The following is a 23,974-nucleotide window of genomic DNA, read 5'->3' on the forward strand; positions in this document are numbered from 1 at the left end:
TGTGTGCTCTGTGTATGCCCTATGGAGCTTGTGACTTTGAAAAACTGGTAAATCTGTCTTACCTTGATGGACGTGAGTTTCAGAGAAATTTGTCTTAACTCACAGAACATACGTATTCCTTTTTTACTGTATTCTGATGTTTTTGTTGTCATTAAAAGGTTATAGAAGTATTTTGGAGATAGTATTTGGGTTTAATCTCATTTTAATGGCACTTACTAGAAAATGTCTTTTGCTGGATTCAGGAATAGACAAGTTTTTGTTTTATTTGATGCAGGAGGTGTATTATTCTTACTCTAGCATCCCAGTACTGAGATGACAGCTTCGATTTCTTTGAGACTCAAAGAGTGAAAACTAAAACTAAAAGTGCATAATTATTTCTGTTACTGTACAGAGAATGTGGCTGCAGCAGCTAAGTAACTGGTTTCTGCAGTGATGAATTTTCCTTCATATGTGTCTATTTATTTAATGAAAGCTGGAGGTTTTTTGCCTTTTAAAATAATTTCAAAATAACATTCTGAATAAGCAAGTTCAAAGAAAAAGCTCCAAGGAATTACTACTTTTATACATCTTCAGAGTAGTAATGATTGAAAACACAATGCAGAATGAATCTTAATTTAGAGAATGTACATTTCTTGTTTCTGTCCTGTAAGACTGCTCTTATTTTCTCTAAATCAGCAATTGTATTCATTATTGTATTTGTCAGTAATATTGTGAAATATATCTACTCTGCTTCTTTTCTTTAAAATTGTTGAGAATACCAGTAATTATATACCAAGGTTCACTTCTTTAGTACTGTAATCGGCCATATGAAAGTACTTGCAAATTAGAGACCTCATTTGATTTTTGCAGATTGCTTTTTTGCTAATTCTTTCCAATTGATGCCTATAAGAGCTCTGCTACAGATGCTCAGTACAAAGATCCTCACATCTCTATTTCATGTTTTTTGTATTTTTCATACCTCCTTAAACTAGTGTTTGATACAGCAATTAGTTACCATTTGGTCTGATTTTATCACTGAAGTGTGGTGTAGCTATTTCCAACTACTATGCATGCATAATGAAGTTTTCATATTCCTGAGTTTCTATCATCACTGGTTCCATATTCTAGTTTTTAATCAATTATTTTTTCAAATGTGCATTTTATACTTGCTGTTACGTAGCTCAAAATCCCATATCCTGTTGGTTTACAACTATTGAAGTGTCTTCAGGGTAAATTTAAATATTATTAGCATTTAAGTTGGAGATAGCAGCTAAAAATTGTATTTGTCATCTTTTTTTATGGATGTTCTTAAGGAGACTGAAAGTTGTTTGCTTCACTTTTCCTTGCTTTAAGGCTCGTCTCAAACTCTTAAGAGACTTTTCCCCTCAAATTGAAGCTCTTATTAACACAAGATTTTCTTGAGAGAAATGCAATCTCATTGCTACTGAGATACTTAGAACCATTGAATTAAACATCTCAAAAGCAGTTGTAATGCTCTGATTCTTTTTTAGCACAAATTTATTTTAGTGGTTAATACTTCAGTTGAAGGAAGGCTTTGGTAAAGGCTTTGCCTCAGCGTTGAAGTTTTGATAACAAGCATCCCTGAGATCCAGGAGAGGTTGGAGCAAAGCTTAAAAAACTTTATGAAGTCTGAAACCTTGATACTAACCTCTCTTCATAGTTGGTAGAATATTTTTTAAATATCAGCCTTGATACATTAGATACATAAAACATACGTGAGGATGCAATAACTGAGTGCTTAAGTTCCAAGTTTTTATTTCTGAATAGCTTCACTTAAAAAACCCCTAAGTACTAATTTATGCCTCTTTTTTTTTACTTCTTATCAGACATGTTGAAACTGGAGATAATGCATCTTATCAAGTGCCTTCTTTTAAGAAGACTTGTTACATGTGTGTTTAGCTTCATACTAAAATTTTACTTTATAGAAAACAGTACTTTGTGCTTGCATACAGAATTCTAGCTTGTGCACAGGTGTTCCTGTATGTGGTAAGTAATTACCTAATGGCTGTGGCTTCATGGTAACTTTTTATTCTGCTAATTCTGGCTTGTTTTGTCCAGGTTTTCTGGGCTAAAACTTTTATGACACTAAAGCCAAGTAAGGTTCTGAGGGGTGAGTGGATGGAAATTGACGTAGAAGAGTTGTGTGTGCAAGTTTTACCTCTAGGGATGTGCTTTTCTCATCGTTGCTCTTGGGTGTGTAGCCACTTCCTTTTCCCCCTTGCCCAATTTTTAATTTTTTCTTTCAACCTACTTCTGTCCAGATGACTTTCAGATGTAATCAAGATGTCTATTTTCTCTGGTGTTTAGCATTTAACCTTCCTGCCTCTTCTGTACTATAAAAGAAGGGACAGGAGACTTTTCAGCTTTTCCTGTTGAAAGTTTTATTTCATTCCTTTGTTTTTATTGCAAACTGCCACTGTTCTTAAATTCCTTATTTTGGAGGTGGCTATAGAAAATGAAGGATCATGCCAATTAATTTTGAATTTATTGTATTAGCAAGCATACAGGATTTGTGCTGTCTGTGATGCTGTTACAGTGAGTAGCTACATGATGGAACTCTTCCATAATCAGTTTCTTTGATACATTTGAATTCCCATCCCTAATCAGTGCAATATAAATAATAAAATTACTGAAATGTTAATTGAAACTTCCAATTAACTATGTCACTTACAAGTAGAAATCTATGTTAGAATCATAGAAGGGTTGGAAGGGGCCTTCAAAGATCATCTGGTCCACACCCTCCCTGCCATGGCAGAGACACTTTCAACTAGATCAGGTTGTTCCAGGCTTCATGCAACCTGGCCTTGAACCCTTCCAGGGAGGGGGCAGCCACAACTTCTCTGGGTAACCTGTGCTGGTGTCCCACCACCCTCACAGTAAAGAATTTATGGGCAATAGAAATCTAACCTCTCACTTTAAATCCATTGCCCCTTGGCCCTGGCAAAAAACCCCCTCACCAAACCCCCTGCCAAAAAAAAACAAAACCCAAACAAACAAAAACCCCCAAACTTTGTTATAAGCACCCCTCTAAGTATTGAGAGGCCACAGTAAGGGAGAGCTCATTGGGTTGACTTTGAGAGGAATTGTACTGGAAAGCAGATCTCTTTTTCACTAAGATGAGGAGATGAAAATGTAATTTCTTATAAATCCAACATATAGGAATAGTCTAATTAAAGAAGTAGCAAAATTGTGATTTAAACTTGTATGTGACTGGGATTTTTTTCCCTTTTCCCATTTTTTTATTCATATTTCTGGCTGGTATCCTAATTTTTGAGTGTGTGTCACTATCTGGGGAAAAATGAAACTGTTTCAGTAGTTCTAGGTTAGAATTTGTCTTGTATTGCAGAAGTAATATGAAGTGATGTGGATCACTGCTGCAATATGTCCTTCAACTTCCAGTTACTCTCCTGTCATATGTCTGGAATGAACTGGTTTCTATTTCTGAACTTTTTTTTAAGAACATGTAGGTAGTATACTACAAAAGATTCTGTACACATTCTGATACTTGACAAAGTCAGTTCAGGGTCCAGGACCAAGGCAGGTATTCTGTTCAGTGTGTTTTGTTTCTTTATCTGTGATAAATTTCCCATTTTTCACAAAATTAAAACATGAGCATACGTATTACTGTTTACAAATTAAAATGTGAAATAAAACTTGCATAAAAATTTTAACTTGAGTGTCTCATTAAAAAACAAAACAACAAAACCAGGAATAATCCTAGCTCTGGGGTGGCATCCAGATATCAGTGTTCAATATTTTGATGCTGATGTTTTAAAATAACAGGTTTGTTATTTTTCAGATGTCCAATTGAAAACCTGTACAAAAACATTTACTGTTTGAAGAACATTGAGTGTAAGTGGCTGTGCTCAAAAGAAGAAAATATACCAACATCTGGTAACAAAATTTGTTAGATCCATTTCTTGAGCAGTTTAAAGCCCTGCAGAATGATGAATACTAAAATTAAAGAATTTCAAGTGTTTCCTTGTTGTTAGTGTTAGGGAATTGGTCCTAAATTTCACAGGTATTTTTATTTTAGGGCTATTCTTTCATTTACTTCTCCCTCTGGAGGAGAGAGATTGCAAGGAGCTTCATATCACAAACTCACTAAAAAAGTGGAGGAAGGCTGTGAACTGACTACTTGTGATTTCATAATCAGGGTAATTTTACTAAGTCATTCAGTGCAAGGTGAAAGTTGAAATAACAATATAATACTAGAGACAAGACAGATTATAAGAATATATGGCTGTAGCTGAGGGGAGCTGGAAGGGTGTGTGAGCTCGATGCTGGGGTCAAGGGCAATTAGTTTTCTGGAAACAAGTCCTAGAAGCACTATAGGACTGCTATAAAGTAGAAATGTTATTGTTGCTATTAAAGGCCAAAGAGAAAGTATTTAAGTAGTTTTCTATGAAGGTATTTAAGTTATATGACTTGGTAAAATACTATTTTTGTGGCAATCGATGTTTAGTACCTGTGATTTAATTCTATGTTAGATCTTTTGTGCACAGTTTAGCATTATGTAGTCTAAATGGTATTAAATTTTCTTTAGAATGTCTTTCCAGAAATCAAACTCTTCATTAAAACAACCAGGTGTTAATCAGTTACAAGATGCAGTGATTAAGTGATATTTTACTTACATAGTAAGATAATACTTTTCAGGTTTTTATACATCAATTTCCTTCTATAATTACAAGTCTGTATTTAAAAATCCACACTGGTACATTCAAACATGAAAGGCTTATTTCTCCATTCTCTTATGTATATGTGATAGCTTTATAGGAATTTTTCAGTTTTTTTTTCCTCATACTGAATTGGAAGTATAAATAATTAAAAAATTCTATGGGGGTAGGAGTCAGGTTCCAACAAAAATAGTTTTCATTACATTGTCCTCAAAGGGATACTTTGACATATGAGTTAAGTTACATTATTTTGTCCCTGCTTTTCTCATATGATCTGTGTGGTGAAACAAGATCTGTTAAACTAGGATTTCTCTTATTTAGTATAGCCCATAGTACCTAGATTGAAAAAGACATTTTTTTCAGTGAAGAGCCTACAGTTTAATTACCTGGCTCTGGAAATAAAATTATTTCTAATTTAACCACCTAAATTACTTGTGCATTTAATGAGGTAGTGTTATCGTCCTTCACTGGATTTCACAATGCCAGATTAATACATTCAGTAGAATCAAACCAAAGTGATAATAAGATGAAAAAAGTATTTAAAACTTTCTCATAGCCATACTAATCTTGCTTAGGACAGATATTTCTTTGAGAGTAGGAGTCAATGGGTATCACTTCATACCTCTGTTGCTAAAGCATGTCTGGTGATGACAGTAATAGAACCTGGCTATAAGCAAGGATTTCCTGAGGTGTCTCCAGGGACTGCATTTCATAGGAGCAGTCACAGTGGCTCAGATGTTAACTCAATCTGATTTAATACTTCTTGTCTCCCAGCTGATGTCTTGTGGTTCCTAGATTGAGAGTAAGGTGTGTGAGTAATTCCTGTACCTTCTCCATTCCCTTGATGTTTTTATTGGGTTCTATCATATAAGCCCCAGTTGTCATTTATAGTATGGAATACCTTAATCTACTTAATTTTGTCCTGACATGGAAGCTGTTACAGACTGGTGGTCATTTTTGACAGTTTCTAATGTGCTTCCAGTTCTTCCATGTTTTAAATTAGAATACAGGGCTGAATACACAGTAGGGTAACAGTTTTCTGTATTGTTACATTTTTTTAAAACATGATTTTTTCGGCACTATCCTGCCTGACTACTGGGCTAATTTTAGTCATAATTGTTCTATGGGCAATGGTAGCTCAGTACCCGTTATTTCGTATAATGTTACAATATAAATTTATGTGTGTGTGTGTACCTATTCAGTCCCAAGTGTTCCCTCTTAGTTTGTCTGTTTGAAATTTTATTGTCCTTAACATGCAGGTTGGGATCCAGCTAAAGATTAAAGAGATAGACATCTGAACTGTTGTAGCTCATCAAAAGATAGTGTAATTACATTTGCTTCCTCCTTTTGTTCTGTAATTTGTCTCTTGGTGAGCTGGCAGCACCACCCGTGCATTCCTCTTAAGGAAAGACTCTAGCATGGGAGCCTTCTCTGGTCTGTCTTGATTGAGTAGCAAAAAACTTCATTATGTAAATATACATACATACATGTCTTTTTACTGCTCTTCACTGGTGATTTGGAGTCAGACTCTAGCAGGTTTCCCAGTTCTAGGATGTTTTAAAGACTGTGGTTTTTAGGCATTTAAATTCTTTAAATTATCTGACCTGCTTTTCTGAGTACTTGAATTTTATTTCTCAGCATTTTTTTCATGTTAGAGATGGTATCACTTGAAATGCTGAGCCTTCTATCAATACCCATCCTTACTCTGCTGTTAATCTTACTGAGCTCCCTTTGCCCTTTTTCAGTTTTATTGACAGTTGTGTATTTGCTCTGACTTCCCATGGGATTTCTCTAAATGTGCTCCCATACTGAATATGTACATTTTAATTTTTAAAATCTTCAAGCATAACTTATACAGCTGTCATTTTTCAAATTAAGCAATACTAGAACTGATCTATTGTTTTTGCAGAGGTATGCAAAGGCTCCTGTTCAATGTGATTCCTCAGTATTTTCATGTCAGTCAAACTTCTTTAGTTCTCTAACTTAATGAAATATCATTTTGAAGTTTCTGAAAACTTGCTCCAAGCATTATACCTTGATATGAATGAAGTCTGATGGTAATTGAAGTTTCCTGTTGTTGGGTTTTCTATCACTGCACCTTTCCAATCTCTTCCAGCCTGGTGCAGTAACCATCTGTGTGGTGTAATACAGAACTATGGATCTCGGATTGTTTGTTCTTCCTCCAGTAACTCTAAACAAAAACATGTAAATGGTCTCAAAATAGAAAAAAATTATTTCCCACCTATCACAGCTCTAGTCCTATTAACTGTTTTGGAAATGCAGAAAAGACCTTCTCATCACAGATCTGGGGTTCTAATGACTCTTGAAGAATAAATCCATGCTGCCTCTAAAAACTGTACGTTTTTTTTCTTTCACTCAATGTTTTTCCATGTTTTTAAGCATGTCCCACCTTCTGCTGCTTTCACTTGCACCCTGTCTGAAGGATGCCTTGAAGATTGACCAGTGATTCTTGAGTCTTTTTACTTTTTTTTTTCACTTGGTATTGACTATTGTCTATGCCAATAGGTTCATTTCCCTTTCTCTGGCTTCACTTGGAAAGTATCACATCTGCTATTTCTTTATATTACTTCAGCAGGCTGTGTCTGGGAACTTCACTGCTCACCCCTGCCCCCACTACAATGAAGTCAAATAAGCAGCTGGTACCCTGTCCTGAGGAGGCATTCTACAGATTAGCCAAAACCAAGTAATAAGCACAGTTTTAAATCACTTACTCTTTAGGCTTGTTTAAAATTGTGACTGTGTTTTAATCAATAATTAGAATTAATGAAATACATCCTGATTGTATCAAGTATTTACATTTTTGCATTCTTCATTTAGTGATGCAGTTTTTCAAATATTAAATATTTGTGTAAAATGTCCTCTTTTTTCGTATCAACTTATCAAAGAGAAATTAAATGATTTATTTGAAATGGGACAGGAAATCTTAAAGCCAAATCTGGACCTTTATTACATAACTTTTTAAGCTGGAAATTTCTAGTGAAATCAGGACAGTATTTTTATTCAGTTACTGATCCAGAGATTAATTAGATGATGACTTGATAGGTAGAAAGGGTAGTGTAGTGCCTTTTGTTTGTTTGTTTTCTTCTATTTACCTGTTACTGTATATGATAAGGGTGTGAATATCTCAAAACAATCCTCTATGCCTACAAAACAATAATTTAAACTTAATTATAGCCCCTGGGGTGCAATGATCTCCTTTAAAAAGGAGGTGTCTTTTAGCAATGTTTTAGTCATCCTGTTGAAATGAGGATAAATTTCTCCCAGGTTGTACCTCTTAAGTCTCTCCCTTTACTACAGGGAGTCAGGAGGCAACACCACTTCTAAATGGATCAAATACTGTTGAAAATTGTTCTGATTTAGGTCTCATTTTTCAACTGTATGTTAAGTGTCCAAAGGAATGCAATGCAAGTTAACAGCTTTCATTCTTTCAGAACTTTAAAAACACCTATCCTGTTATTTCTTGTTCTTAAATAAATACAGGACATCAGGTTATATCCTATAAGCACCCTGCACATTTATTATACACTTGAATGCTTCCTGTAACAGCTCCAAACCTATTCTTTAGCACTAGAAGAAAATGTAATTTTTCTGACCTGCTCAATCTCTTCCATGCAGTGTCATCTTTGGATTGCAGGTAGAAGCTTAACACAGGATCAGAAGGGAGTTGCAGTGATTCCCTTGTGCAGGGTTTGAGTATGATATAGCCTGACAGCTTCACATTAACCTGTTACTCTATGATTGCAATTTCACATACTGGAAGTCACATTCTAGTGAAGTTGACTGATTACAGCAAATTGGTTTGGGTGTGTGTATGTGAGAATGGCTCAAGCTAGTGAGAAGTTCATCACTGAATCACACGTCTAGTTTGTGTTTTTATGCATTTATTGTGTAATGTGTTTAGCTGGATTGACACGTACAGGAAAATGACAAATGAGAAACCTCCTGTAGATTTTTCTTCTGACTGTAGCAAAGCAAAATTGTCATGAGGGGAGGGGGTTGTTGGAAATGGAGACCAAAGGTGAAGTATTTAATGGTGAGTGATTCCTGTATTCACAGGGGCCGTGGAGGAGTGCCCCCCCCACCAGCAGGAGTACCCAGAGGGGCACCAGCACCCAGAGGAGTTCCTCCCAGCAGAGGACCAGTCAGTCGTAGCCGTGGACTTCTGGCACCCAGAACAAGAGGAGTCCCCCCCCCCTGCAGGCTATCGGCCCCTTCCACCACCTCCAGCTCAGGAGACTTATGGTGACTATGTAAGTCAATGAATATGTAAGCTATTGTCTTACCATGAAGAAAGTTGTGGAATTTTGGAGGGATGATCCTAACTATCTCCTTAGGACACAGTAGAATCCCTTTAATTATTTTGAGTCTTGCACTTACATTCTACAGTAAATTTTCTTATCTTGCCACCTTCTCAGACTTAGACTGTTTCATATTAATAAAAACTCATGTTATATGTACCACCATAAAGACATTTACGGTGCACTTGGCAAAACAGTTATGTACCTCATAAAAGCATTATATCAGGTTTCTGCTGTACAAAAATCTGAAAAATCACATTGTCTGTAGAATTTTAATTGGCAACTAAAGCTGAGAATCATATCCTACTCTTCTTCATAAAGCTATCTTTGTGGTCATAAAACTGTTCAATGTTTAGAGAGTTAATATTTTAATGAAAGCTTCAGGATTGAGTCTAAAATTTCAACACTGTGCAATGTATCTCTATAGGCCATATATATATTTATCTTGATTTTATTAAAACCCAAAATACTTTATACTGTACACAACTGAAACTTATGAGCAGTTTTGAATTGTTGGGGTAAATTTAATTGAAACTGAAATTCCAGAGCAGTAAGATAAAGAAAAAAGCTTATTAAGTATAAACTATCATAATAAAAATGGATTTAGTCTTAGAGAAAAATATTATTTTCAAAGATTATGCTTTTAAAGTTTTATGTATCCCAAAGCTTTTATTGTTCCCTCTTTACACCCAAGTCTGTCTTAATGCTGTTATTCAGACTTGAGAAAAAGAAGTTCCTGAGTTTCAGAAAAAGGTTTTGCTATTGAGACATTTTTTCTTTTCTCTCTGCCTGTCCTCCATCTCCTTCCACCTCCCATCTCAGGTCTTCTTTCACCAACCACCAGACTCTCTTGGTCCAATCACAACCTTTGTCCTTTTGATCAGAAATATAATTTTTTTTTATGCGACTTCATGCAGAAAGAAGTTTAAAGTCATTTGTGCAAACATTTATACACATACTTCAACAATTCAGAAGAAATTGATGTAGTTTATTTATTTTATCAGAATTAGTATGTGAAAAATATGTATCTAAATGTGTCCTGGCTATATGTGACTTTACTAGTCAAGGTGGTTACTGCAAATGAGTGGTTTTTTCACAATGTTTTCAAAGGAATTAGTTGTCATTAAACAGCCTGTTTCCAGGGCAGTATACTAAAACACATGGTGATGTGGATGAAAATAAATCTCTTTGAATAACTTCCTATTTATATATATCTGCTGCTTATGTTTATATAGAAATGTCATGGAAATAACAGCTGTCTGGCTTAGTATCCTGATGTATACTTCTGAGAATAATTAGAAATGTTTTCTAGGACTGAATCACCTTCCAAACAGGATGACTTCACTGGGGTAGATAAATTTGAAGCAGTAATTGGATAAAGCAATGCTAGATGCTCCATTTTAAAATTACCATATTTTGTGTTTCCTTTGTTAAAATGGAGAGATTCATCAGTATGAAGTTTTGCTAGGATCTGAACCATTAGTTTCCTTGTTAAATTTAATACATGGTATATTCTTACCTCCTCATTTGTAGTAGATTATCAAAGTGTCTTAAATGTATCTTTTACAGGTTAAGTAACACAGTAGGAGTTGGTAGGAGTATTTCTCACCTGTTTTTTACTAATTGCTGTTTTAGCAATCTGAATATCTGAGCAGGTCAAGGTATCACTGTTTGCTGAGAAGCATCTGTGAAATGAGAACATCAGTAAAATTTGGGCTATCATAAGAAGTTACTTCAAGCAGCATATAGTTCCAGTACCTCGGAGAACTGGATATCCAAAGACATCACAGAGCAGCCTTTACAAGTGTTTTGGGTTTGTTTGGCAGGGGTTTGGTAGAGGGGCATTACAGGGGTGGCTCCTCTGAGAAGCTGCCAGAAGCTTCTGGTAAAGCCAGTGCCAGCTGGCTCCAAGTTGGACCCACTGCTGGACAAGGTCCATCAGTGATGGTAGTAGGACCTCTGTATCTAATAAGGCAGGAAAAAAACTTCTAGCAGCAGCCAGAGGAGAGGGGTGAGAATATGTGAAAGAAAACTCTGCAAATACCAAGGAGGTGCTCCAGGGTCTGGAGCAAAGATTCCCCTGCAGCTTGTACTGAAGTCCGCAGTGATGCCTGCAGTCCTCCTGCTGCCCGTGGAGCACATCACACTGGAGCTGGTGGATACTTGTGTAGAAGGCTGTGATGCCATGGGAAGGTCATGCTGAAGGAGGCTTCTGGCAGGATCTGTGACCTTGTGGAGAGAGGAGCTCATGCTGCAGCAGGGAAGTTGTTCAGAACTTCTCTGTTACAGAAAGCTCATCACAGATGGAGTCCCTCTGTCAGCTTTCTGCCAGCTTTTTAGTGCTCACTCTGGAGACTTTGGCCTTCTCTGCAGAAGTCATGCAATATATCAGACCAGCAGCACTATCTGCACATTCTCCCAGTTCAATATAACCAGTTTTCCCACTCTGCAGTTTTAAGTCTCACTTATGTATCTGTCTGAGCCCCAGGAACCATCCCTCCTGGGACTTTCCCATATTGTTAGTACTATGATGAAGTTTTTGAAGCCACTAAATTACAGTTCCTTATCATTTGTTGTGAACATTCTCTTTAATAGCTGTAGTATCTGCTAAGGTGATAGGAGAAATTCAGGCTTTTATGGCCAGACAAGCTTTACAATCACTGTTCTCACCTCCCCACTCTGTTAGGTGTGATAAACTTTCTCTGAAGGCTCACACCCCTCCCATTTCATGTCTACAACTGCTCACATCAGCAGGAAGCCTAGTATGACATTTGAAGCATGGCCAGGATTATTTTTATAATACTTAGATAAGGGAAATCATACTAGGTGGTTGTTAGATTTATTAAAGCACTTACAAATAGATTCAGGGACATTGTTCTCTTATTATGAGATTTTTTTTTCTACCTGTAACAAAATAATTTCCTGTATTTTTAAGATGACAATTTATTCAATTAAGAAATAGAAATTATATTTATTTTTCTAAGGTTTTTTGTAGTTTTCTGTAAGTAGGAAATTAGTAGCAGTGTGCTAGCAATTCACTTCTTCAATAGTGTCAATTCCTTAGTGAATGTTTAGTCAAACAGGTTGGAAAATAACTGATCCATCTCAGTGTCTAGCAACAGCTGCTGTTCTCTGCCTCTTCCTGTTGTCCTCTTACCAATCAGTAAGGAATGTTTGCTCTGAAAAAATAAAACTAAGCTTACAGGTTATTTCCAAGACTTGCTTCAGCATTGCTTTGGAAAGCAGTCAGATGTCAATGGTCCTCCTTAGTGTTTGAATGTGGAAAGTTGTGGCAAAGCTTTAGGTCTGTTTTTGGCAATTTTATTGAGGTTTTTGTGTTCAGACAAGGCTTTGTCAGCAGCAGATTTTGAATGCAGTGACCACATTTATAATTTCTAGCAGTTAATGCTTCAATTAGAATGCTTCAGTGATATTGCTTTGTATAATAAGAAATTAAGATGGAACATCTACCAGTAAGAGACCTAGAGTGCCCTTCTAATGATGAGGAAATTATAAGTTGGAAAAACATCACGAACTATTTCCAGTTACATGGCAGGAGATTCTAACTTAAAGATACAGACTACTTAGGAGGATGTACTGAACACTTGGATGTGAAAAAGATACTGATAAAAGCCAGTTTTGAAGAAATTTTAAAGTTTGTTATTGATTGTGTGTTTCTGGAAGGTCCTAAAGCTTAAGAATTAAGTTTTTAAGCTTTGTAGTTCCCATATATATCATGGATCCTACAACAGTAAAAGACTATGTATATACTTTTTCCCACAAGGAATGGGGAAGACACAAAAACCAAAAAAGCACAACACACCAGCTAACAAGATCTTACCCCAAACAAGGATCAGATGATGCAGTCCTGTGTCTGTAATTTTAATTGAAAGCTCAGTATTTCTCCAGTACTGAAAGGCCCTTAGTTCAAGCCCCTGTTGCAGGTTCTCTGGAGATGATGTGCTGAGCACCAGGACACTGGCTGGCCAAGCGTAAGCAGTGTCAGGAGCAGTGATTTCTGTCCTTCTGATTTTGCAAGAAAGCCTGAAAAATTTGTGGGAAGACTTTGGGCAAGTTTGTTCACAAATAACATTTGGCTAGATGGCCAAGAAAAAAAAATCCATTTAATGTTCCAATGGTTATATAATATGCATATGTTTTGTCCATTACTTAAAATAGGGAACACAAAGTCTGTTTACTTTGAGAGGCTATTCAGCTCCCCACCTCCTCAATGAGATCATATTTAGTTTAGGTTTTTTGAAAATTTAAAATTAGGATTAACATAGAAGCAATTTCTTGGAGCTATTAATGCACTGCTGGTTTTGCATGATGGACAGTTTTTAAAGCAGCCTTGTTTTTCTCATTAACATTTACTTGCTGCTTATAGTTGAAGAAAGATCTGTAGAGAAAAGAACAAAACTTTGTATAACATATAAAAAAAACCACCTAGTTTTTTATTTACCAATAGACACTTCTTGTAGTTGAGGTGGCAAAATAGAAAGTGAAGACAGGACTTGTCCAGATGACATAAGACTAATAAGTAAGTTCTCCCTGAACAGGATTAAAGTATAATTTCAGTGACACTTTGCAAGTGTCACACCATGTTTTAATTTACCTCAATCTTCTGAATATTGGTGGTTTCCTAATAGCCTGCAACATTAATTTCAAATATCTTTATTTCCTAAATTGTTTGGAGTGTGAAGCTTTTTGTTTGAGTTCCTGAGGAAAGAACTGAGGTAGCTTCATTTTCTAAGACTTTCTAAGACCATCTTTTGTCCACTTGTCTCTGTTACCTTCTGTGGACAATGTTGTGGTTTCCACTTAGGCATTGTCCCATTTTCTAAGCAATGTATTTAATGAGTTCTTTCAGAAGTGCTAATAATTTTATGAAAAACATTCTTAAAGTCAGGATGAATTCATGTAGGACTTTGGGAAAACAATGTAACATCAAAACATTATTTCCTGGCTTTTTTTTTTTTTTTTTTCTAATTACAATGTTATTTTTCATGGTGAGAAGAATTAAATGTTACAAAAAATACTTTAAAGTCCCTCAATTGTCTCATTTTATACTGAGTCTTGCATTCTCTGAGGTTTTCAGGATGAAGTGGAAAAGAAATGGAAAATACCTTCATTTTCTCAGGATTTCAGGCGATGTTGGCCATGGAATGTTTTGTAGGAAGGGCTTGAAAAGCTTTTTCACCTGCCTGTCTTGAAGTTGAAAGCTGAACTATAATATGCATAGAATATATTTTCAAAGTGTTTTAGTTTAAGCTGATCATTTAAATTGACTGTTGTATTACTGAATGAGCGTGAGTCATCCTACTGATTGACTCTGCTCCCTGCTGGCCTATGTAGACAGAATTGGTTTGGCCTGATAGTAACTTGGTTTAAATGTTGCTGCCTATATTCATCAGCAACTCTTCTTTTTTTGGAGGTGCATGAAACGGAATCCACTAGTGCAGCTCTCATTCCAGGAATCTTATTTTTTCTGGTTGAATATGAACTAACACCCTTCTAGATGAAAATCTAGAAAATAAGAGCCTACAGTCTGTGCATGTTTGCTACTAATGTCTTTAATGTTGTTACTCAGACTTTAGATGGTGGTAGCTACTCATATTTGTTTTGATTGTCCCATATTCCCAGCTGATTAAGTGAGGGAAAGATGTTATTCCCATGTAACAAAATGGCTCTTCCTTCACTTTACATTTCTAATTTGCAAAAAAAAAAAAAAAATTCTTCTTTGCACTGTACTGATGTTGTCTCATGTTGTTTGTCCTTCAAGTTAATCTCAAAGTATTGCATTAGGAAAAATTTTTATCTAAAAGGAAGGCACTGCTCTATTATTCTGTGATAAAACACTGGTGTAAATATTTATTTGGGTGAATGATGAGAGGAAGAGAAAACAACCTTTTAGTTGTAGTGATAACAGCCCTAATGTTTTCCCTATGACAGATTTCTGTAGTCGAAGAGAGCTGGGAAATTGATTTCTTATTGACTTCATGATTTTTTTTTCAGCACTGCGAATGGCCTTTTTGATAAAATGAACTTTTCACCCTCTTTTTTTCTTGTTTGTCAGTCTTGGTGGTCTTGAAATATTGTTAATGTCCCCTAAAGAGTGCCTAAGCACTAGTCTGTCATTTTCACTGCCATCAGAGTAAAATTTAAAGCCACCATTTCCTATTCTTCATGAACGAGGGGATGTTTAGAGTCCTTAATTAGAAAGAAACCCTGAGTAAGGTTTACCATGATTTATTGTGTTTTGGGTAGTACAGAGCTTTTGGCAAAGATTTTATCATCATTTGACCTGTGATAGTAACTTAATATTTAATGTATTGAAGGGTACATATTTCCACACAGCCTTTGGTTCTTTGGTTCCTGAAAAATGTCTGAACTTTGCACTCACAGTTCCTGTTGCCACTGCTGCTCTTTGGGTTTATATCCACTGTGGGCACTGTCACTGGGACAGATGCAGGTAGGGAAGCTCTCTTTAAGAGGAAAGCTAAAGGGATTCTGGCTTAATAAAGGCTTTAGTGATAAGGTTTGAAGTCTTTATGGAGGAATTTAATTTACTTTTCAGAAGAAGTTTTGTAATTCTACCTTCTGTTATTTGGGGGAAGATTTGCAATATTGAAATTGACAGAAGTCAGGAGAATTGTTCTTGATACCTTCCTGGTTGATGTTTTAAATGTTGTGTGGAAAATACCTTTAGTTACAGAATTTACATAACTATAGCATTTTCAGCTCATTGTGTCCTACATTTTTATTTTAAGCAAAAGCTTTTTTGTCAGACTGATGAAAAGCTAATGAAAGGTAATTTTCTAAAATACAGAATAATGACAGAAAAAAATGCTTCTATCCATGGAATGAAAATATGGTCTTGTTTGGGGTTTTGTATTTTGAAGTGGGAGAAGAAATTACAGCTTCATCAGTAAACTTTCTGATAATGGATCACCTTTAGGAAGAGCTTTCTAAAGATGTTATCGGAGAAGAGTCCATTGTATTGCATTTACTAGGTGGTAGGAATGCAAATGTTATCCACATGAAGAATAATATCTTTAAATAAAAAAGTACTTTTTCATAAATCCCTGAAAATTAAATGCTGAAAAATTAGGAAAAATGTATTTAAAATATTCTTACAACAGTGTAGTTCTTCTCATATTATGCAGAAATTAATCTCTACAGCAATGGTTTTCAGTGAATCTGATGTACTTTATACATACTGATGTACAGATATCTGCATATTTATTTCCTGACCATTTTCATTACATATGTGTAAAAATGAGTTATTGCCATTTAAATTGGCATGATATTTATAGTACTGGAATTTGCCACATCACCAAGAATATTTCACCTATTATTCATCACCCAAGGATATTACTAAATAAAAACACTTATTGAAGCCTCAAGAAGTCTGTCTTTTAGAAAGTAAATACTCAAGTAGTGTGGATTTAATAAAAAATGTAAAACATTGTCTAGGTCAACCTTATTTGCATCTTACTAAAAGAAAGTTTTCAAATACTGTATGACTAAGAAAACACAGTATCAGAACCTAATTCATTAAAAGCTCTAAAACAGACTTCATCTGTCCCTGCCTAATTGCTGTTTCTTGGGAATAGAACGTGGTAAACAAATGTTTTGAAAATTGTATTTATCTCTTAGTAGGACAAGCCATTAAGAGCAGCTCTTTAAAACCTCTTCTGTTTTTGCAGTATTTTGCACATGAATTTTATCTTGTTTTTAATGTACAGTTCTGTTTTTATAAGTGTAAATACAGCAATGAAGGAAGAATTGATATGTTTAAGCAGATTATAGTAATCACAACAGCACAGGTTGATCTTTTCCATGCTAAGTGAAAAGAGTCCCACATGTAAACTGCAAACCAGATACCTTCCAATTCAAAGCTTAAGAAGAACCATTTTCAAAAATATAACTTATGGCCTAGATTATGGAATTTCTCCAGAATACTACAACCACCTACATGGACCTCTCCAAATTTTTCCTTTTGTTCTGCTGAGCATCTTAAGGGTCCTCCTCTTTCAAACCTATTTTGTTTCATTTGTCTTCAAGAAGTTGTAGACACACTTTAATCTCTGAGTTGTCTATTTTCCCCTTTTCTTTCATGGTTAGTTTTTTAGTAAAATAGTGAACATAAACAGTCTGTCCTATTCTTCAAATTTAAGACTTCTCTAAGCTTTCCTTAGTGGTAAAGCTTTCCTAACAAGTTAAAAGGTTATTTTAGGCCTCTGCATTTATTGTCACTGTGGGTGTAAGCTGAGTCGTCCCTCTTAAGGAAGGCTCCTTCATGGGAGATCCTATAAGAAACCAAATGTCTTGGAAATGTTGTGGAACAGAGCAAATAAGTTGTCTCAGACAGCTTCTGCTGTTGATCAGTATGTCAGCAGATACCTGTGTATTGCATCAATACACAGATAAATAGTAAGTAATAAAGTGCTTGTTTCTAATAACTGCCAGGTAATGGTTTTGTGGGTTTACTGTGTGGTTTATCAAGAAAAATCCATATCTATATCAGGCAAAGAAAATGCCAAGACACTAATTTCTAGTTTCAGGACAGTGAATTACTGAAAGAGAAAACAATGCAGTTCCTCTTCAAGTGGGACTACTAAGCTGTGGATCTTGTCACAGTAGACATTTGGAAGAATCCTTGTTGCTTCTTCCAGAGCTGTGGATAGGCTGTCAGTAATTTCTGCCTGTAATTATTCATAGATACCTTTCCTACTAATCACTGCTGGGAAACAACCATGTTCCCTCATCTAGTTGGGTTTGTTGATTTGGAGATTGCCTGGTTTTCCCTACAAGCAATTTCAAATTACTGGAAAAATACTAGAAACACTTAGCAAGTTTATAGCTAAATATCACTTGTTTTGGGGATGTCATTGGCTTCTTCTATTGAAAGTTTTGGAAATAACTACTACTACAGTTGGGTAATCCAGCATATGTCATCCCTACCTAATTGATACTGCTAGTTGGTTTTTGGTTTGTCTTTTTAAATTTTATTTTATTATTAAAGGTTCCTTTTCCTTGGACAGTTTGTTCTTCCATGAAGCTTTATCCTTACATTGCCAGGGTTTGATAACACTTATTCAGAAAACATCAGATATATTACCTGAATTTCATTTTTATGGGTCACTTTTATCTTCAAAGTGTCTTCTCATTAGATCACTCACATCTGTCAAAACCAATAAATATACATTGAGGTCTTTGGCATATTTATATAGGATTTGGATATAGGGACTTCCCAGGAATCAGCATAAAGGAAGTGCTATTTCAACTTCTCAAATTTTTAGCTCAGTTGGCTTTATTGTTGGATGAAACAGTAAATTTGTGACAGTTCATTGGTTGTCCATCCTTCTCTGGGAAAACACAGCATCATTGGCACTTGTTTTAAATCTTTAACTTCTGTTTGGTTTGTTGATACACTTAGTGGTTTGTCCAACTTGGTGTTTAAATCTAGTGCTATTTTGGGAAGTGTGACTACAGCATGTACTTGAATCATGTAGATAAGCTGAGAGGAATAAGGAATACTTTGTTTTTTAAAGGATGTTAGAGAGTGCCACAAGTTGAAGAGTACACAGAGGTCATTCAAAGAAGTAAAACTGTCATGAGTGTTCTCTAGGGAATTTTTCTCACCCATAGTCTACATAGAATATTTGACTTATTTCTAGACAATAAATTTGATACTTAAGTCAGTTTCACAACATTTATTTAGATGTTTTGGTACCTCAGTTTCTTCTTAGATCTTTCTTGAGAACCACTACCTCACAAATTAAATTCAAGTATATGGAGACGTGAAGCATTGTACTGACTCTGCACAAGCCAGACAACTAAAAAAGTTAACTCAAAAAGTCTTTCTGAAGCCTGTTGCCAATACTTTAAAGTCATTTAAAGTATTTTAAAAAAATACATTTAAAGTATTTGTTTTGTGTGTGGCCTCCTAAATGAAAGTAGTATCTGTTAATGTCAGTAAAATTTTGCTTTTTCATGATGTACATACATCACATATGCATGTCAAAATGCTGTTGTCTTTCGTATTCTGCAGTGTTTTATGTTTCTGGAGTGTCCTTATGGTCAATATTATTTTTTGTCTCATTTCAGGAGTATGATGATGGTTATGGAACTGCTTATGATGAACAAAGCTATGATTCCTATGATAACAGCTATAGCACTCAAGCACAAAGGTAAGTCTCTAGATCTGCTGCAAAGGCATTTGAAATATTCACCAGCTGGAATGTTAATTTTGCTTAAAGATTTTCTCAATTTTATCTTGAAAAATGTGAAGTGGCTTATTATAATAACACCTGGTGTTTTGTCTCTTCTATCACATAATTGTAAAAGTCAACTGATTGAGTGTTTGAAAAGAAGCAGAAAAGAGAACTTGAAACAAAGAGTTTCAGCAATGTCAAATTAGTTTTCAAAAGTTCTGGAAATTCAAGAGAATTCAGTTGATTTATTTGGGGAGGAAGGAAGGACAGGGAGAGGATAAAAATATTTAGTAAAGGTAGTAAATCATTGGAAACAAAGCTGATTGTGTTTCCTTCTTAACCATGATTATAGTTCAGTGTTTTATCTTTATTGGGATATATAAAATGTACACCCTTTAGTTTGTTTTACTCCTTTCTGGAATTGTCTATTGACAAGTTTTAATATCTTCTTGTTTGTCTTCTTCCCTCACTTCATTCCCAACAATATTTTTAAGCACTTCTGATTTATTTTCTTGAAATATGGCTTACTTTGAAGGGGTTACTATTTGGAAAATCCATACAAGGAATACTAATGTTTCCCAACAATGGGAAAAAGGCTATGAAGTACAAACTACTTGAGTTAGGTGGTAGTTTGAACTTAATGGCAAGAAGGACTCTTTTTTTTTTTTTTTTTTTTTTTTGGAGTTTGGCTAGTTGTCCCCACTATAGGGTACTTCTCATATTCACTTATGGAAAGGGAATTTCTGTGCAATTTTTACTGAGCTGTAATTTATTCTCACTCTTTCTCTCATAGACCAAGCATTCGTAGTTTGATCAGCAGTAGGTTTTGTACTGTCATTAAAAATCTCTTGAAACTTCTGGCAAAAAAACCTTCAAATGGTTCAAACAAGAATTTTGAGAAAATGAGAAAATAAAATGTTCTACTTCTGCATTACTGCTTTGGTTATTTGGGGTGACTGGAGCTTCAAACCTTGCCCACTGGTAAGATGACCACAGTAGGAAAGGGAGATGCTGGAGGATTTTGTGATGATCATACACAGACACTCGTTAGGTTGTTTTATCTTCTGCTAAGTATTTAAGACTTCCACAATGTAGCCTGATCTGAAATGTTACAAACTGTTCAGTGAAGCTGAGAAAAAAGCTGTTTACAGCTGACATCTGCTTTGCTGTGGTGTTGAAACACCCAACTCAAATTCTGTCAGATGTCCTGGAGCAGGTCCAAAGGAGGGCAACCAGGCTGGTGAAGGGACTCGAGCACAGACCCTATGAGGAGAGGCTGAGGGAGCTGGGGCTGTTCAGCCTGGAGAAGAGGCAGCTCAGGGGAGACCTTATTGCTCTCTACAACTACCTGAAAGGAGGCTGTAGCCAGGTGTGGGTTGGTCTCTTTTGCCAAATGACTTTCAACAAGACAAGAGGGCATGGTCTTAAGTTGTGCCAGGGGAAGTTTCGGTTGGATATTAGAATTTCTTTACGGAGAGGGTGATCCGTCATTGGAATGGGCTGCCCAGTGAAGTAGTGGATTCTCCTTCCCTGGAGATATTTAAGAAGAGACTGGATGTGGCACTCAGTGCCATAGTCTAGCAACCGCAATGGTGGTTCAAGGGTTGGACTTGATGATCTCTGAGGTCCCTTCCAACCCAGCCAATTCTATGATTCTATGAATATTTTCCTATACCCACCAATACAGTCAAGGTGCAAAAGCTTAGTATAAAGTTCAAGTGTCATTATTGTTGAGACCTGATAGAATAAAAATGCTTTTGTCTGATCTTTGCCCCCTACAGAGTCTTGTAAGCTACTGAAAATTGATAAAATTAACATGACTGAAGAAACTAGCAGTGTAGGACCTCCAAAATATGAGACTTTGTAGAATGGTACATTTAGAGAGCAGCTGCTGGTAATGGATTTTTTTTCTGAAAAGAAAATTATCAGAATAATCAACTTTTATGTTGGTAATACTGTTCTGTTTTACTGCTTCTAGTGCTGGTAAATGGATTTATTGCAGACAAACATTTGGTCTTCATTACAAAGCCATTTATGTGAGCCAAAACTAAACATTGCTTGGATTGGATACTTGTTTTTTCACATTAAGGTTTTCACTGGGATTTCTTCCTGTGAACTAAAAAATTAGCAAAAAGCAATTCTCTCAAGAAATTTCTCTTGTAAAGGACTAATACATAAGAATATGTATAACATTGTCAGATATTAACTCTGTTCCTGCTAAAACCAGGATAGATGTGCACATGCTTAGCCCAGGCTGGAGGGAGATACTTCATAAAATAATTCCTTAACTTTGTATTTTGTAGTTTCAAAATACAAATATGCTAAATATCTTCGAAATTATTACTTCACTTTCCCCTCTATTTTTATTGAGTGCTGCATAATAAAACAGGAAGTGATTCATGTCCATATTTCTCATGGGGTATTAACACGTTTTCTGGCTTGGCAAAAAGACTTAGGATTGCGTTGGCAGGCAAGAAGTAATGACTGTCAACAGCCATCTGAGCTACCTAGAGCTGTCTTTGATCTGAATATCAAATAGTAGCCTGTATTGCAAAATGTTGTGTTTTTTTTTAACCACTATGAAATACTTAATTTAGGTGCATTACAATGTCATTACTATGAAGGAAATCAGGGGAAAGTGTATTGTTTTTCATCATTTAGCCTTTTCACTCTTTGCATTTTTCATAAAGCATAGAAAGGAAATGTATTTGCTCAGAGTGTATTTATGTGTTTAAAATGCACCATTTAGTGTCTAGCATGCATAAGTAGGTTTTCCTCTTTCATTTGTTAAGCTGAAAGTAGCAATCTTAAAGCAATATTATTTCTAGTACGTCTTCTGATACTAATTTCTCAGGAAGACTGATACTGATGGTATTGTGTATAAAAGAGGAAATATGAGATATAACTAGTAAACTAAAAAATGGGTTTGCTCATTAAATTAGTTGCAGAAGTTTCTCAGTACACGAACTCTTTTCCTGCACATCAAACTTGGTTTATGTTCACAATTGTTCATTGTGTGTACTATGTACATGTATGACACAGTGTAGACAGCTGAAGTACTCATTTTGTTTTTAAAGCTTTTGCTTATTTTAGTATTTCCTCTCTTAAAAATGGAAATGTATGTAGAGTTGGAAATCTTTCAAATTTGTAGGTGTCTATGATCTTGCATGACAGGACTTCTTTGTGCCCCAGAGCACCCTCCAAATTTGACCATTAATTACAACACAGCACAAATCTCATTTATTGTTCTTAATTTTTACATTTGTAATGTGCTTCACAGAAATGGCCAAAACTGAGATAGAATAGAATGGATAATGTAGAATTGTTTTTGTTGGAAAAGTCCTTTAAGATCATCAGTTCCTACTGTTACAAACCATATGTTCAGATATGAAGAAGAGCATATTCTATACTTCTGTAGGCATTAAAGCAGTTGAGAATTCACAAGTTGAGACCATACAAACAATTCTTCCTTCCTGCACCTTGACTGCTACTAAATTGTGTGTATTTAAAAGTTTAATGGCATTTTATTGCCATTATGTGAGACTGTCCTTGCTTGTGCTTGGCAATCTGAAGCTTTAGTTAAAACCTGTGACAATACTAACATCAGAGTTTTCTTTGGCCAAGTTCTCATCTATCTTAATGCCCTGTAATCCTATATTTTTTTTTTTACTTGAAAACATTTTCTTATCTACAATTGTTCACACAACAAAGGCTCAGATAGTGCTTCAGGATACCTTCTAATAGAATTATTGTTTATGGTCAAAAGACAAATATCTTCTGGAGCTGTACTGAGCTGGACTAAGTATCTTAACTGATTTTCTAAAGAGATTCAATGAAATTATATGAACAGTTATTTTCAGAGGATTGTTAGTATTTTTACCAGTATAAACTGAAGTTGTTAATTAAATGAGCTGTTCAGTATTCTTGTAAAATTAATCCTAGGTTTTTTTATAACATTTCTCAGTTTCTGAAAATGAAAGGCTAGCAAACACTTAAAGCAGTTGAGACCATTTTACCTCAGTAAAGCATAAGGAATGCTGTTAACAGCTGCAATCATTTACAGTCAATACCCAGTGTCTAAAAAGGGAGAGCAGCAAGACCAGGCTGAATGTTACTCTCATGAAGTACAGATCTCACAATATGCAGTCTAATTCCTTTGCAAGACTTTTTCTATATAGGTATTAACATGCAGTTGTATGACAGAAGCCTTTTTGGAATCTGGTAACACACTTTCTACTCTAAGTGTGAACCCCCATGCCCATGCAATTGCTGGTGCTGATATTTTCTTATGTCAGACATGCACAGATTTATCAGCTCCCCTCAGCAGTGCATGTGTATGCTTGCTTGCACAGCCTAACTGACCCTCAAAGGACGTACCCAAATCTGTCTGGAATTGTCATCCTTTGTTTGGATTTATTGCCAAAAGTAGCGGGTTTTCCAATAGCCTGGTGTTAATGCTAGACCCATTTTGTCATGAAAATACAAAAAATATTGTGGAGAAGTCTGGAGGATTTTGTTGGGTCTTCATTTAAATTTGTAGGTCAGTTTAAATATTCAGCATGAAGAAAAATTGTTTATTCCAAATCTCTGAAATGGGTTTCAAGTTGAGCAAAAGTGCTTTTGTCCCTTAGTGGCACCGTGCATGATCTGCACAAGTGTTTGTGAAGACAATAATAGGGCAAAGGGAAATGGATGCTAATAAATCAATTGGCACTGTCAGTTCACTGTTTAATGTTCTCTGGAATACATAAGATTTATC

The 23,974-nt window shown here is 35.5% G+C and overlaps 1 protein-coding gene across 1 annotated transcript in view; it reads left to right on the forward strand.

Annotated features, from left to right (window-relative positions):
* The window catches only part of KHDRBS3 (KH RNA binding domain containing, signal transduction associated 3), an 85,802-nt gene that overhangs the window by 49,033 nt on the left and 12,795 nt on the right, over window positions 1-23,974 (forward strand). The window contains 3 exon segments of the mRNA XM_030445145.1: window positions 8,754-8,883; window positions 8,885-8,947; window positions 19,109-19,191. Of these exon segments, the coding sequence (XP_030301005.1) occupies window positions 8,754-8,883; window positions 8,885-8,947; window positions 19,109-19,191 (276 nt within the window).

This window comes from Calypte anna, chromosome 2 (genome assembly GCF_003957555.1).
Source record: "Calypte anna isolate BGI_N300 chromosome 2, bCalAnn1_v1.p, whole genome shotgun sequence".
NCBI lineage: Eukaryota > Metazoa > Chordata > Aves > Apodiformes > Trochilidae > Calypte > Calypte anna.